Source organism: Copadichromis virginalis, linkage group LG20 (assembly GCF_057382275.1).
Source record: "Copadichromis virginalis isolate Kocher_CV1m ecotype Utaka linkage group LG20, C_Virginalis_male_GT1.1, whole genome shotgun sequence".
Taxonomy (NCBI): Eukaryota; Metazoa; Chordata; class Actinopteri; order Cichliformes; family Cichlidae; genus Copadichromis; species Copadichromis virginalis.
Window position 1 is genome coordinate 31,246,682 of NC_140637.1, and position 12,499 is coordinate 31,259,180.

At 40.7% G+C, this 12,499-nt stretch overlaps 1 protein-coding gene across 1 annotated transcript; it reads right to left on the reverse strand.

Annotated features, from left to right (window-relative positions):
- Positions 1–1,535: 1,535 nt before the first annotated feature.
- LOC146685166 (uncharacterized) lies at positions 1,536–12,143 on the reverse strand. Its single transcript, XM_085444603.1, has 5 exons — positions 11,867–12,143; positions 7,722–7,849; positions 5,631–5,765; positions 5,321–5,542; positions 1,536–2,430 (listed from the first exon to the last, which is right to left on the reverse strand). Exons 2-5 carry the CDS (start codon positions 7,846–7,848, stop codon positions 2,150–2,152), a joined length of 765 nt encoding a protein of 254 aa, XP_085300729.1. The 5' UTR covers position 7,849; positions 11,867–12,143; the 3' UTR covers positions 1,536–2,149.
- Between the last annotated feature and the right edge of the window lie 356 nt (positions 12,144–12,499).

The following is a 12,499-nucleotide window of genomic DNA, read 5'->3' on the forward strand; positions in this document are numbered from 1 at the left end:
AAAGACTAGTAATAATATAATTGTTTTAAATAATCTAGAAAACTCTGAGCAAAAGGTGTGCAAGTGTTCTGAAAGCTGCTAATTGTTACAATAAAGTAATATGTAGAGAAAAACACAGTCTCTTTACAGCATCTAACACTTAGACCAGACAGGAGTCACACTGTTCATGTCCAGCAGGGGGAGCCATTCTGCTGATTAACAAAACAACATCATTCCAGTCTATGTAAGTCCATAACAAACATCCATTTATATGCCAGGAAATTGGAAGAATTATTCAAGAGGTACTCAGGAGCTTTAATGAAGTAAAATTTCTATAATAGCATTGTTAACAAAACAAAACAAAAAAACCCTCCATTACAAAAATGTCCCGGAAGTAAAATTGTACTTAAACTTCTCCCTGCACAATGATTTCACAGGAAATCATAGGAGGCATGATACATAAACTCTCAAGTCCTAGATTTGCCTCAGCCTCCTCATCCAGATGAAGTGTGATTCACAAGACCTCAGTGGAGTGGGTTGGAGGCCAGTTGAGGCCAGCTCTCCTGTGGTTCCACCACCCACAAGAGTGGCTGTAGGGATTTAGTGTAATGTGGATAAAGAAGCAATCAAAAATTCATAAATGCAGGAATATTTGTTCACTGGCCTTAAATATTTAAATAAATGACTTGTGTTAAATTTACTGTCCCTGAAAATGCTCTGGATAATATTGAAGCATGTCCCAAGTTCCTTCGGGGTCAACCTTCAGGATCAATAAAGTTTTATTTAATTGAATTGAATTGTAAAATACAAATTTCCACAAGAATATAAAATTGATTCACCATCAAATCATTTAGTCAAGCAAACTAATGCATCTTGATTATTATAGTTTTACGAGCAGGCTATTACAAAGCCAAAAACCTACTTATATAAAAATGCTGAATGTTTGAGGTGAAACAAAAAGTAAAGATAAAACAGTTAACCTTTAATTTTATAACCTACATTAAAATTTATTTGAGTTTAATTAAACTCAAATCCACATGTTTATATAAATCTGGCTCCAGGTCCTGATTTATATAAACATGTGGATTTGACAGCAGCAAATGTGGATCAACCTACCAGTGAAAAAAACACTGATATGTTTGAATCTAGAAGCAGTCTGTGGGAAAATGTCACAAATGTTTTGGTTACCATGTGTTTATTCTGGTTTAACTACCATTGTGGGGACAATGATCCGGGTCAAATGCTGTGAGGACATTTTGGAAAATGGGGACACTCTTTGAAAAGTGTGGGTCAGAGCTCCAGAGGCTGTCTAAAGGGTCAGATTAGATCCACGTTCTGGTTCAGGGGCCGGGGAAAGCGGTACGTTGATCACAGTGCTCACTAGGACAAACGGACAAACGTGTGCATGTATCTCTCTTTGATGTTGGCCTGTCCCGGGTGTCAGAGGTCAGGTACCATTGTCTCTCCAGTGATTTCCTGCTTCCTGTTTGGACGTCCTGGCACGCTGCTTTGACAAACACACCCGCTTCCTGTCCCCACAGGAGTTACTTCCTGCTCCACCCCGCTGAGCTGTCAATCAGAGACACGATGGGACTGGCTTTAGAAACTCTCAGTTTTATTTGTGCAGTGTTCAACAGCTCAGCAGGAAAACAAAATTCAGAGAATGTAAAACTACTGTAACTCTGATAAAGGTTAGAAATCATTTACCTAAGCAAGCCCAGGAGCTGTGACAATGTAACACAGGACAAATCATGAGCAGGGTGTGTGATTAGTCCACCTGGCTGTCATTCAACAGTACAAAATGCTCGGATGTGGAGTTTACTGTCATGAGAAGCTGTCAGATATTCCCATTTAACATTCTGGTATCAGACAAATGTCCTAAACTATTATTCAGAATCGTTGAAGATTGCTTTTCTGTCAGTTTATCTGTGATTGTCTGTGGAGTCGTAGGATGCCTGAGGTGATCATGTGTTTTCAGAGGCACTTGTGTCTTTTCAAAACTCAAAATAATCTTTTTTTCCTGTAGACTTGGAGAACCAAACCAGACAAAACCAGCTGTGGCAAAGTTAAGTGCAGTCTGTAATCGGCCTCCTGGTCAGTGAAGTGTGCTGGAGTCCACATCATTAGCACACCTTGACATCATTTTGTAGTCCTTCTCTGATTGGCTGCTCTATGTTGGGAAGCAGATGGAGCAGCACTCTAAACAGATCTCCAAGCAGTCGGATGAGCCGCAGCAATTTTCAATTATCCCACAATCCAACACTGCCTGACACGCCTCCTCGGTGCAGGCTGCCTCCCCTGCGGCCTCCATGCAGCAGCAGCAGCAACCGCCAGCCGCAGCGTCGCAGCACCCGGCCCCGCCCATTCCACACACCAGACAGTCCCCCACAGCCGAACACATGGACAGCAGCTCGCAGAAGAGACAGGCGAGGAGACAGTGAGCGCAACAGTCTGTAAAGACAACCGATTGGATAGGAAGTCAGGTGACCAGTCACTGAGGTGATCAGTTAGCAGTTACCTTTTTTTTTTTTTTTTTTAAACTTCAACGTTTTCTTTCAAATGACCTCTAATACTCCTTTCATGCTCGGCATTCTCATTCTTGAATTCTAGTAGAGTAGCTGTGCCAGATGGCCGCCTCTCCCTGATCCTGGTTCTGCCCAAGGTTTCCTCCTCTTAGAAGGGAGCTTTTCCTTCCCACGATTTCCAAGTGCTTGCTCACAGGGGCTGGGCTGAGTTTTGGGGTTTTCTCTGTAGTATTGCAGGGTCTTTACAATATAAAGGATCTTAAGGTGACCGTTGTTGTTATTTGGCACTATAAATAAACCTCAATTGAATTGAACTGAATTGAATCAAAAGTCAACATAATCCCTATCTTGTCACAGTTCCTACTATATTAGCTAGTTTTGTAGTTGCCCTTGATATTTGTAGTTTCTGCTGCCTTTTATCTTCATGTTTCTGTGTTAGATTTATGTGTTTTGTTCACTTCCTGTTTCACTTTAAAGTTGAGTTTCCTCATGTGTCCTATTCTGGTTTTATTTCCTGCTTTTCTTCCTTTCAAGATTGTTTGCGGCACCTTAATTAGTTCCACCTGTGTCGAATTACCCAATCAAACCTCTCTGTATTTAGTAGTTTTTCCCCTTTTCTTTGTTAAATCGTCTCTTTATTTAACCATTGTTCCCATGTGCCTTTAATGTAGTTTGACCTGGTTAAATTGGCTTTTTAAATGGCTTTTCTCGATACCTCCTTTATACCAAGCATGACACATTTATCCTTTATATCCTCGAATAACTGTCACATTGAATGAACATTGTAATTGTATACAGGTGACAGAAAATAAGTGTAATTGAATTATTTTAATTCTTTAACATCTTTAACAACATTCATTTTCAATGAATTTCAAGTGGCTTAATGTTACATTAACACAACTTTTTCTCCATGTAACTTTTTTTCACATTGTATTGTTTCAATGTTTTTGCATACAAACTCTGGAAAAACTAAAAAATGAAACTAGATGACTTTTAGTTTCACAGATTTAAGAGATGATGACTTTTTTTGTTCTTTCATGCAACATTGTGACTCTATTCTTGAAATATTGTAGCTTCATTTTTCAGCAGGTTATTGTCTTTGTGTGTTTGTTTATTGAGTTTCATCTGAGGGTTTTTATCTAAGCAGACAGTTTTTAGCTGAGAGTAAAGACAAGCGGTGGGTTTTCTTACTGTCAGAATCAGAAGTAGGAATCAGAATTTTAGCCGTTATGAACAGGAAGCAGCAAGAAAGTTCTCGTCACGTGGCCTCATACGAGCAGAGTCAGGACGTTCTGGCATTTAAACTTTGTGAGAAAACAAGCAGCTTCTAACAGATCTGATGACCACTGGGCGCTGCTATCACCCTGTCATCCTGCGGGGAGTCGGTTGGTAGAAAGCAGAGCGCCTGATGCTGGGAGGAGCAGGAGGGTTCATCGGCCCGTGCGTGCTCTGCAGAGATAAGCAAACCTCCATGCTGGAGGTGCACGGCTGATAAACACAGAGATGGGAGTGTTTTCATTTTTCTGATATGTGATCTGTTTTTGTTCCATCACATTTAGAGCGCAAAGGTCGGCTCACAGCAGCAGTTTGGAACGGTTATTGTCCTACAAAGACTCTTCAGCAGCCCTTCCTGTTAATCTGGCAGTAGTTTAATGTGCTACTCATTAAAACTATCATAAAAAGTATGTTTCAAAAATTGCATTCTTCCTTACGCATCAAGCCAAATGTATTTTCATTCCAACAAAACACCTTTATGAATTTATCATGAAATAAAACAAGATCTCGATTTGGAAGATTAAGAAGGAGTAAACATGTTAGCCATGAAGCTGCTCTTTGGTTCTGTTGGCTTAAAGTTTAAACATCTGCACCACCAGCTGTGCACTGTCATCATAGGGCAGTGGAAAAACCACTAGTATGTGTTACTCTTTGATCTGATTTTGGTCCTTTAGGCAAAGAACTTCAGACAGTAAAAAAACTGCCAATACCTGTGATGCTTATGCTCTTCTTCTGGCTTTCTGGGGGAAATGCATGAGGACTCCAGGTGTCAAGGGCCAGTGTCCTGCAGGTTTTAGATGTGTCCTTGATCCAACACAGCTGATTTAAATGGCTAAAACTACCTCCTCAACATGTCTTGTGTTTTTCAGAGAACTGGTAACGAACTATGCCTCTCATTGCATCTCATTGATCCAGGGTGATATCTAAAACCTGCAGGACACCGATCCTTGAGGCCTGGAGTTCCCCACCCCTGCTTTAATGCCATAACCTACATTCACTCCTTCTAATAAGTCCTACTTTCAAAAGCTCGACTTAAAAAAAGAGAGCTACATTTCACCTGCCAATTTCATCCAGATACAATTAATTCTGGTTATAAAAACTAGGACAATGACCACCAAACCCAAAGTTGCAAAATGGTCCACAAACCAGTGGCTGAACATCTGTACCACCATACTTCAGAGAAACCGAACACTCCAGGGAGACCGTCCCAACATTAACATGCTTTTAATTTAAAGAGGATTTTTTCCTTTATTTTTTGTGCTATAAATACTGTTACATCTGTTCATGGGCAGTGTACTAATAAGATAATAGAAGATAAAAAAGGAGGAGGCACAACACAGCATGTTTTAGGGAGTGGATGAACTAAAGGACCCTTTTCACGAAGAGGACTTACGGCTCTGATTGTCTGAGGACCATCAGGGCTGCAGGCTGGCTGTAATGAGCTCTGCAGCCTGTAGGTAGTGCCTTCTTTTAAAGCTTTTTAAAAAAATGATTATCGGATACATATCACAACGATAAAACTATAAAGCTGATTGTCTCACCATCTCCAGCGACCTCCTTAATGTGGGTGGCGTCTGTCTTGGAGGAGGCTTGGCTTTTAGTGGAGGATAAATGCTTCTGCTTGGTGCTCTGATGGTGGTGATGATGATGATGTCTGTTAGAGGTGGACGACCGAGAGGCAGGTGGAGGAGGAGGAGATTTCATGGAGGAAGATGGAGGAGTGCAGACGGGGGGAGGGGATGTTGACGATGAGCTGTCCACACCTGAGAAACAGAGACATGACATCACGGGTGACATCACAGAAGACGTCAAACTGAGCCACATCACACTCGGTCAGATACAATTACTCACCTTTCTGTTTCCACGGTGACAATGAGGGCTGAGCGGGCAGGAGACGAGAGACGTCATTGGTGGAGGAGCCATCTGTCGAACAGTCATCACTGCTGTCAGGGTCTGACCTATGAGAGGCAGGGGGAGGAGCTTCATCTGCAGGAAGAAACAAGCGGTTCCAGGTGAGCTGAGTGTAGGTGAGAGGGCGGACTGTTTTACCTTAACCTTTGATTCACAGGAAGTCTTTACATTAGTTCAGCCTGGTGTTTCTCCTTATTGATCCTGCTGCAAACCTCTTCAGTCAGCTGTGTCTCTAACAAGAATCTGTTCTTGTTTGTAAACCACTCAGACCGAAGCACCAGAAAACCTTCATATGGCTGCTCTTTTAGGAATTTCTTGTTTGGAGAATTTTGGGGAAACTGACCTTTTTGGTTTGTTTATGTGTCAAACTTATTGAGTGGGAGGAAACCCAGCCTCTAAGTCTCATCTCAGGGCGAAAAGTAGAGCAGCGGCGTTCTGAAACAGGAAGTCCTCTCAGACAGGATGCGTATCCAGACGGAAGCTCTTAAACTGACCTCAGGTCAGAGTTTAAGAGGCTCTGTGATGCCATTAGAAACATGGAGGTAGTCTGAAAACTCTCTGCTACACTGAGGTTACAGACACCCACTTAAGCCCCGCCCACACACACAGTCACACACATTCAGCAGCTGACAGCTGGATGCTTGCACAAACTGTATATGAAAGATGAAAGTAGCTGCTGTGATGTCATTCGGTGGTATTTGGACCCCTTTTTTGAGGCGTCACTGTTAGTGTTAGCTACTGTTAGCTACTGCCATGTTTCTTCTGACGATGCTGTCTGTGTTGAGCGCTCAGTGGATCTGCGTTCGACTACTCCGCCTAGGCTGCACTGTCGAGTGCAGATCCACTGAGCGCAGCGCAAGCTAGCAAGACAGAAGCTAAGCTCGTTACAACATGGCAACTGCCTCAACTCTACCCGAAATTGAACCTCCTGCACCCTCATTCAGATCTGGCGTTTGGAACTATTTTGGTCTTCATGTGAAGTATGACCCTGAAGGTAAGCGCGTCATGGACAAAAGTAAAACAGTAAAATTCACACGGTGGTGCTGTAAGAAAACTAAACCCCATACAGCTGTTTCAAAACTAGGGGTAAGTAAAAAGTAAGTAAAATTTTATTTATATAGCACCTTTCAAGATAAAAATCACAAAGTGCTTCACAGGAGCTAAAACCTAAAAATCAAAATCAACCAAAAGCAAGTTTAAAAAGATGAGTTTTTAGCTGTTTTTTAAAAACAGACCAAAATGCATTTTGTTGAGGCTGTAAAATGTTTATTTTTGCAGTAGAGTTGCTTTTGGAGCCATCCTGACAAGGCCTTTGTCGTTTTGGCTCTCCACACTGGCTTCAGTGTACCCTCTTATAGCTGTGATTAGACATTTCAGATTCGAGGTAACTCTCTTGAACAGCGGTCCCCAACCTTTTTTGCGCCACGGACCGGTTTATGCCCGACAATATTTCATGGACCGGCCTTTAAGGTGTCGCGGATAAATACAACAAAATAAAACTAGTACCGGTACCGAAAAAAAGAAGATTTATTCATAACACACGTGAAAAGACCAATAAAACCGAGTAAATGATAAAAACAATAACAAAATAACGCTGAAAACCGATAAAAACCCTGAAAACTATACATTTGACACCTGAGCCTCAACTCTCGCGGCCCGGTACCAAACGACTCACGGACCAGTACCGGTCCGAGGCCCGGGGGTTGGGGACCGCTGCTCTTGAATACTTCCCACCCGGTCATCCAGCTGGTAAACAGTGTCCTTCAGGTTTTATTTGTGATCAGTTTTCTTTTGTTTTCTTCCCACTGCTCGTTGCCAATTTTTCCTGCCATTGTCTGAGACATGCCACGGTCTCTCTTCACCACATGGCTCAGATCTCTTCCTGTTTATGTCTCTTAATGGTTTCTGTCTTGCTGCAGTTTTTTCTTTTTCTTTTTTCTAAAGTTATCTGGGACTTTCTAATGTTTACACATCCGTCTCTGCCCCTGAGTTCATCCTGTCTCACCTCATCAGACCTTCTAATTGTCTCACCTGTGCTGTGATGCGGGAGCGTCCCGTTGGCTGTCGGTTGGATCACGATGCATTCTGACTGGTTTTCCGACTTGTTTTCGCCGCCTTCAGTGGCGTTAGATGCAGTAGAATGTGATGTCACATCCATCCTGTCAGAGAAAATAAAGCATAGAGAATAATTGTGACTAATTTGATCAGGGAGAATTTCATTAACAGCACTGAACAGAAATTTAGACACAGATAACTGAATGTGGAAGCATTTAAATACAGATTTGAACTGGATTTTGCTCCTCATTTCGACTCAACTGAGTCTTTTCTATCCTTTAAAACTCTGCTGCCAATTAATTTCATTTAAATAAATAAAATCTGAGAATAGTTCCCAAAGTTCCACTTAGACGATTTTTTTGTACAATAATATTTATTGAGGTCATGGAAATGTTCACATCCATACTAGGGACGTATTCAGAGTTACAGGGAGTGAAAGTACCTGTAAGGAAAGGGAAACTTTAAAAGCTTATTAATTTGTGTTATTCTTCCTGGTTGACTTTCATTTTTAAGCACATGAGGGACGACCCCGGCATAAAGGAGTCGGGAAGAAGGAGACGTTTCGTTTGCTACGGCTTATTTTTGGTGAGACAGGCCTTTAAAATGTACCCAGAACGCACTTTTAGAGATTTTCCCCAGTGAATTATCAGCAAAACAACTATCAAACATCCAGGGTAGAATTTCTTGTTAGCATACTTGTTTTGTCTAATTATTTTTAATTTAGTTAAGTTTCAGTTAGTTCAAACATTTTTCAGGTCTAATATTGAAAATATTAGTTGTTAGTTTAGTTTCAGTTAAACTATAATAACTGTTGTGTGTTCCTCCATGTCACAGACATTAAACTGTTTTTTCTGGTGAAACTATGATTAGTTCCATGATACTGGTGCTCAAAAACAGATCTTGAGAGCTAAAAAAATCTCTGTGTACTTTCATGGCCTATATTGCAAATTTTTAAAAAATATTGTGACGAACTCAACAAGAAAAACAAAATGTGACACAGAGATTTCAGTCTGCATTTCAAACTCCTGTGTTTTCTACTCTACTCAACCTCCAAGATTGCAGGTGTGTTAGCAGTAACGCGCATGAAGAAGCAGGAAAAGTGACCAGAGGTCATTAATTGCCACAGCCTCAGACATGGTGGACACATTCAACCTAACCAGAAGCAAGAAAACACCGCAGTTCACATCATAAATGAACAACAACACAACATAACCACAATATGGGCATTGACCCCGTAAGTTAACACTTTAACATCAACGTGAAACATCCCAGGAGTCTTTGCAGTGGCCTCTCTCCTCGGGCTGCAACTTTATGAAGGTAAAAGTTTGAATGCCTTCAACAAACGTGAAAAAACAAACAAATACACACAAACAAAATTAAAAATCAGCTGATTTCCCCGGGTGTACTTTGAATTTGATCCCGTACCTGGTTTTAAACCAGCGTCACCATCCCAGCAGTTTCAACTTTGCCACAGCAGCTTTACTGGGAGAGCTGACCTTTCCTGCCATCACAAGCTTCTTGAATGTCTTCCGGCTTTCTAAACACTGTTTTCACCATAAAAGTCTAAATGCTGCCGAGTTTTAGTCTTTTTATAGAAAAAAAGTGAGTTGGATGTGAAGGGATTAAGATTCCTGCTGTAAGAGGGGATGTCTTAAAGAGTAAATCAGCTGCTCTATGCTCTGTTGAAGCCTCGTCTTCATTGTTATAGATCAAGGCGAGAGTAACCGAGGTATTAAGGTATTTGTCGCATAGATACAACGCCATATAAAACAAATATAAAAGAGGTTATTTTCACGAGGCACAGAGATTTATTGGGGTGTTGACCACAGGGTGTTTAGCAACGTAAAAATGTTGTTTGTTGTTTTGGTTTGTGAACTTAAATAGTTTTATGTGTGTAGTGTATATGAGTGTAGGCTTGTATGTAGTTAAACATGTGTATTGGGAAAATATGTCGAACTCATTAATTTACAAATTATAGAATCTGAAATAAGGACGTAAAACAGACAGGTGTAAACTTCATCCTGCTCCTTTATGAGCACAAACATTGTTTGGATATAGAGATATTCATGACAACTGGATGTCTTTGTTTTGTTTTTCTTGTTATTTTATATTTACATGTTCAAAATAAATTCTATTCTATTTATTTATGAGCTTTTATCTTATTTTTTATTGCACAGAAAAAAACAAATCTTTGAGAAACAATGGCAGAATTTTCTCTTCAAGGCAAATCCTACACCTGTAATTTGTTTTTTACTTTTTGTGTTACAAAAGGAGAAAAAAGAGGCGAGGATAAGACAGAGGAGGAGGAGGAGAAGAGTGAGAGATGGGAAAAGGACACTAGCATCAAACAGAATATTAACCTTATAAAAAGCATCTTAAATAAGCTTGAGTGGCATCATTTATCAGCAGATATTTTTAGACTTTTTGTGGGTTTTCTCTGATTTTCCCATGAGCTCCAACGCTCTCTGTAATGATTTCGAGCTTGTGTGTGTGTGTGTGTGTGTGTGTGTGTGTGTGTGTGTGTGTGTGTGTGTGTGTGTGTGTGTGTGAGAAACATCCATGTGCAGTGGTCTGTAACTCAGTGATCCAGGCACGCACTGGGTGCTTAAAAGCCTTCAGTCCAGCCATGATGTGAATATGAATGTGGCTCTCCAAGGACGGTGGGAAAGTCCCGCTCTGCTAATAATCAAAAGACTGCATGATCAGCGACGAGGCTGGAGACAGCATCAGACTCTCACCTCACAATTATTGTGGTTAAATGAATATCAGTGAAACTCCTTATGACTGTAAGGAGGTGGAAACTCTGCAACCAGATACCAAGAGAACAATCACACAAATATTTACAGTATCATAATATCTGTAATATAAACATCCACCCATCTACTTTCTTCACCTCTTGGAGCCTGTCCCAGCTGTCACAGAGCGAGCAGGTATACACCCTGGACAGGTCGGCAGTTTAACACCAAGAGACAGACAATCCTTCCCCTCACGTTAAAACCTGCGGCCAGTTTAGATTCACCAGTTAATAGAACGCGTGTCTGAGGGCGGAAGCCACACAGACACGAGAAGAAGGCCCCAGCTGCTGGTTTTTAACCCAGGACCTTAATGCTGTGAGGCCAACCACTGCACCACCCATCCAAGCACAACAACATGATCTCACGCTGGCTGCTCACAGTTTCACATCAGAGCTCGATGAAAGAAACACCGAAGTTGAAACTCTCTGATGACATACATCCTTTAAACATCACGGCGTAACAGCGGTGAGTGTAATCCAAAATCATCAACCCTTTGAGAGCTGGATTCAAATTCTCCCACAACTTGTTACAGATGTCTTTACAGAAATGTGGCCAATCGTGTGGCAAGGATACGGATAGGTTATGTGAAATCTGTTAAAAAACAAACAAACCTTATAAGCTTTGAGTTTACTTTTCCACCTCTAATCAGAACACTGTGATGTTCTGCAGTGAACCATGGCTAACACACCAAGACCCAGAGTGACGATAAAAGCAGCTCAGCTCGTGGAAATGAGTCGAAAAACTGCGATAAACAACATTTCAGAAATTTTTCAGAGCGTCTGTCATAGATGAAGGAAACTTATATGGGCATGAGAAACACTTTTAAAGAGCCTTTACAATGATATACCTGTATAATATAGTGGAGACATCGATGACCACAGTCACTTTAGTTGCTCTAGTATCACCTGAAGGTTAATAATCATGGATTACGTCAGTATGAGTTCATGCTAGCTCCCAGCTTCAGGTACAGTTATGTTTCAGGTGAGTCTGCAGGAGGCGTCACCTGAACGCTGCAAACATTCATACACATAAAGAGCCCAAAGCCAGCCTCTGTTTTGCCTTAATGATGTATTCGCTGTTTAATTTGTGATGTACATCAGGAAAACAACAGCTTTACTCAGCTGTTTAAGATATTTTATTTCCCGTTTTTTCAAATGATTTCTCAGTTTGAGATGTTAAATAAATTTACGTATCCATCTTGTTATTATTACACACTTCAGTGAAATGCAGGTGTCTTTAAAACACCTTAAAAAACTATTAAATATCAAATCCTGGAAGTTACTTAATCGCAGAGAGAAAACAGACAAATAAAGAGAAGTTTCTCACCTGCAGCTTCCTTCTTTCTTTTTTCTTTCTTTTTTCTTTCTTTCTTTCGTCAGTTATGTCGTCCCGCGTCTGAATAAACACTTCGCTGTCTTTCTGTGTGCAGCGTTCACATGTGTGTGAAGACCACCGCCTCCTCCGCTTCCTTTAAAAGCACACACACACACAAACACACACACACGCAGCAGGGCTGGCTTCTCCTCTTCAGGGTCACTGGGGCAGCAGTCAGCTGCTGGGCCCCTGTTTAACTCTGTATTATTTTCCAGAAGCTCTGTAGAAATGAAGAGCTCCCACGATCAGCAGATGACCTGGGGAAAATGTTCAGAATAATATAAAATTATATATGTTTGATTGTAATTTCTGGTGTAATGAAATTACTTAAAAAAAAAAAAAATTCCAATCATTATTATTAATCAGATATTAAAGTGTTCATAATAATTTAAAACATATTTACAATTAGAAATAAATTATTTCTTTTTCTGGGAACTTTTTTATTGACATTATAAAATATAAAAATGCTTAAAAATAAAGAATATAAAACATCCAGAAGCTCTGCTGAACACCCATGAATGACTGAAGTGATGCTGCGGCAGCACTGCTGTGTTTACCAAAAGCAATACGAAGCAGATGTTTTGA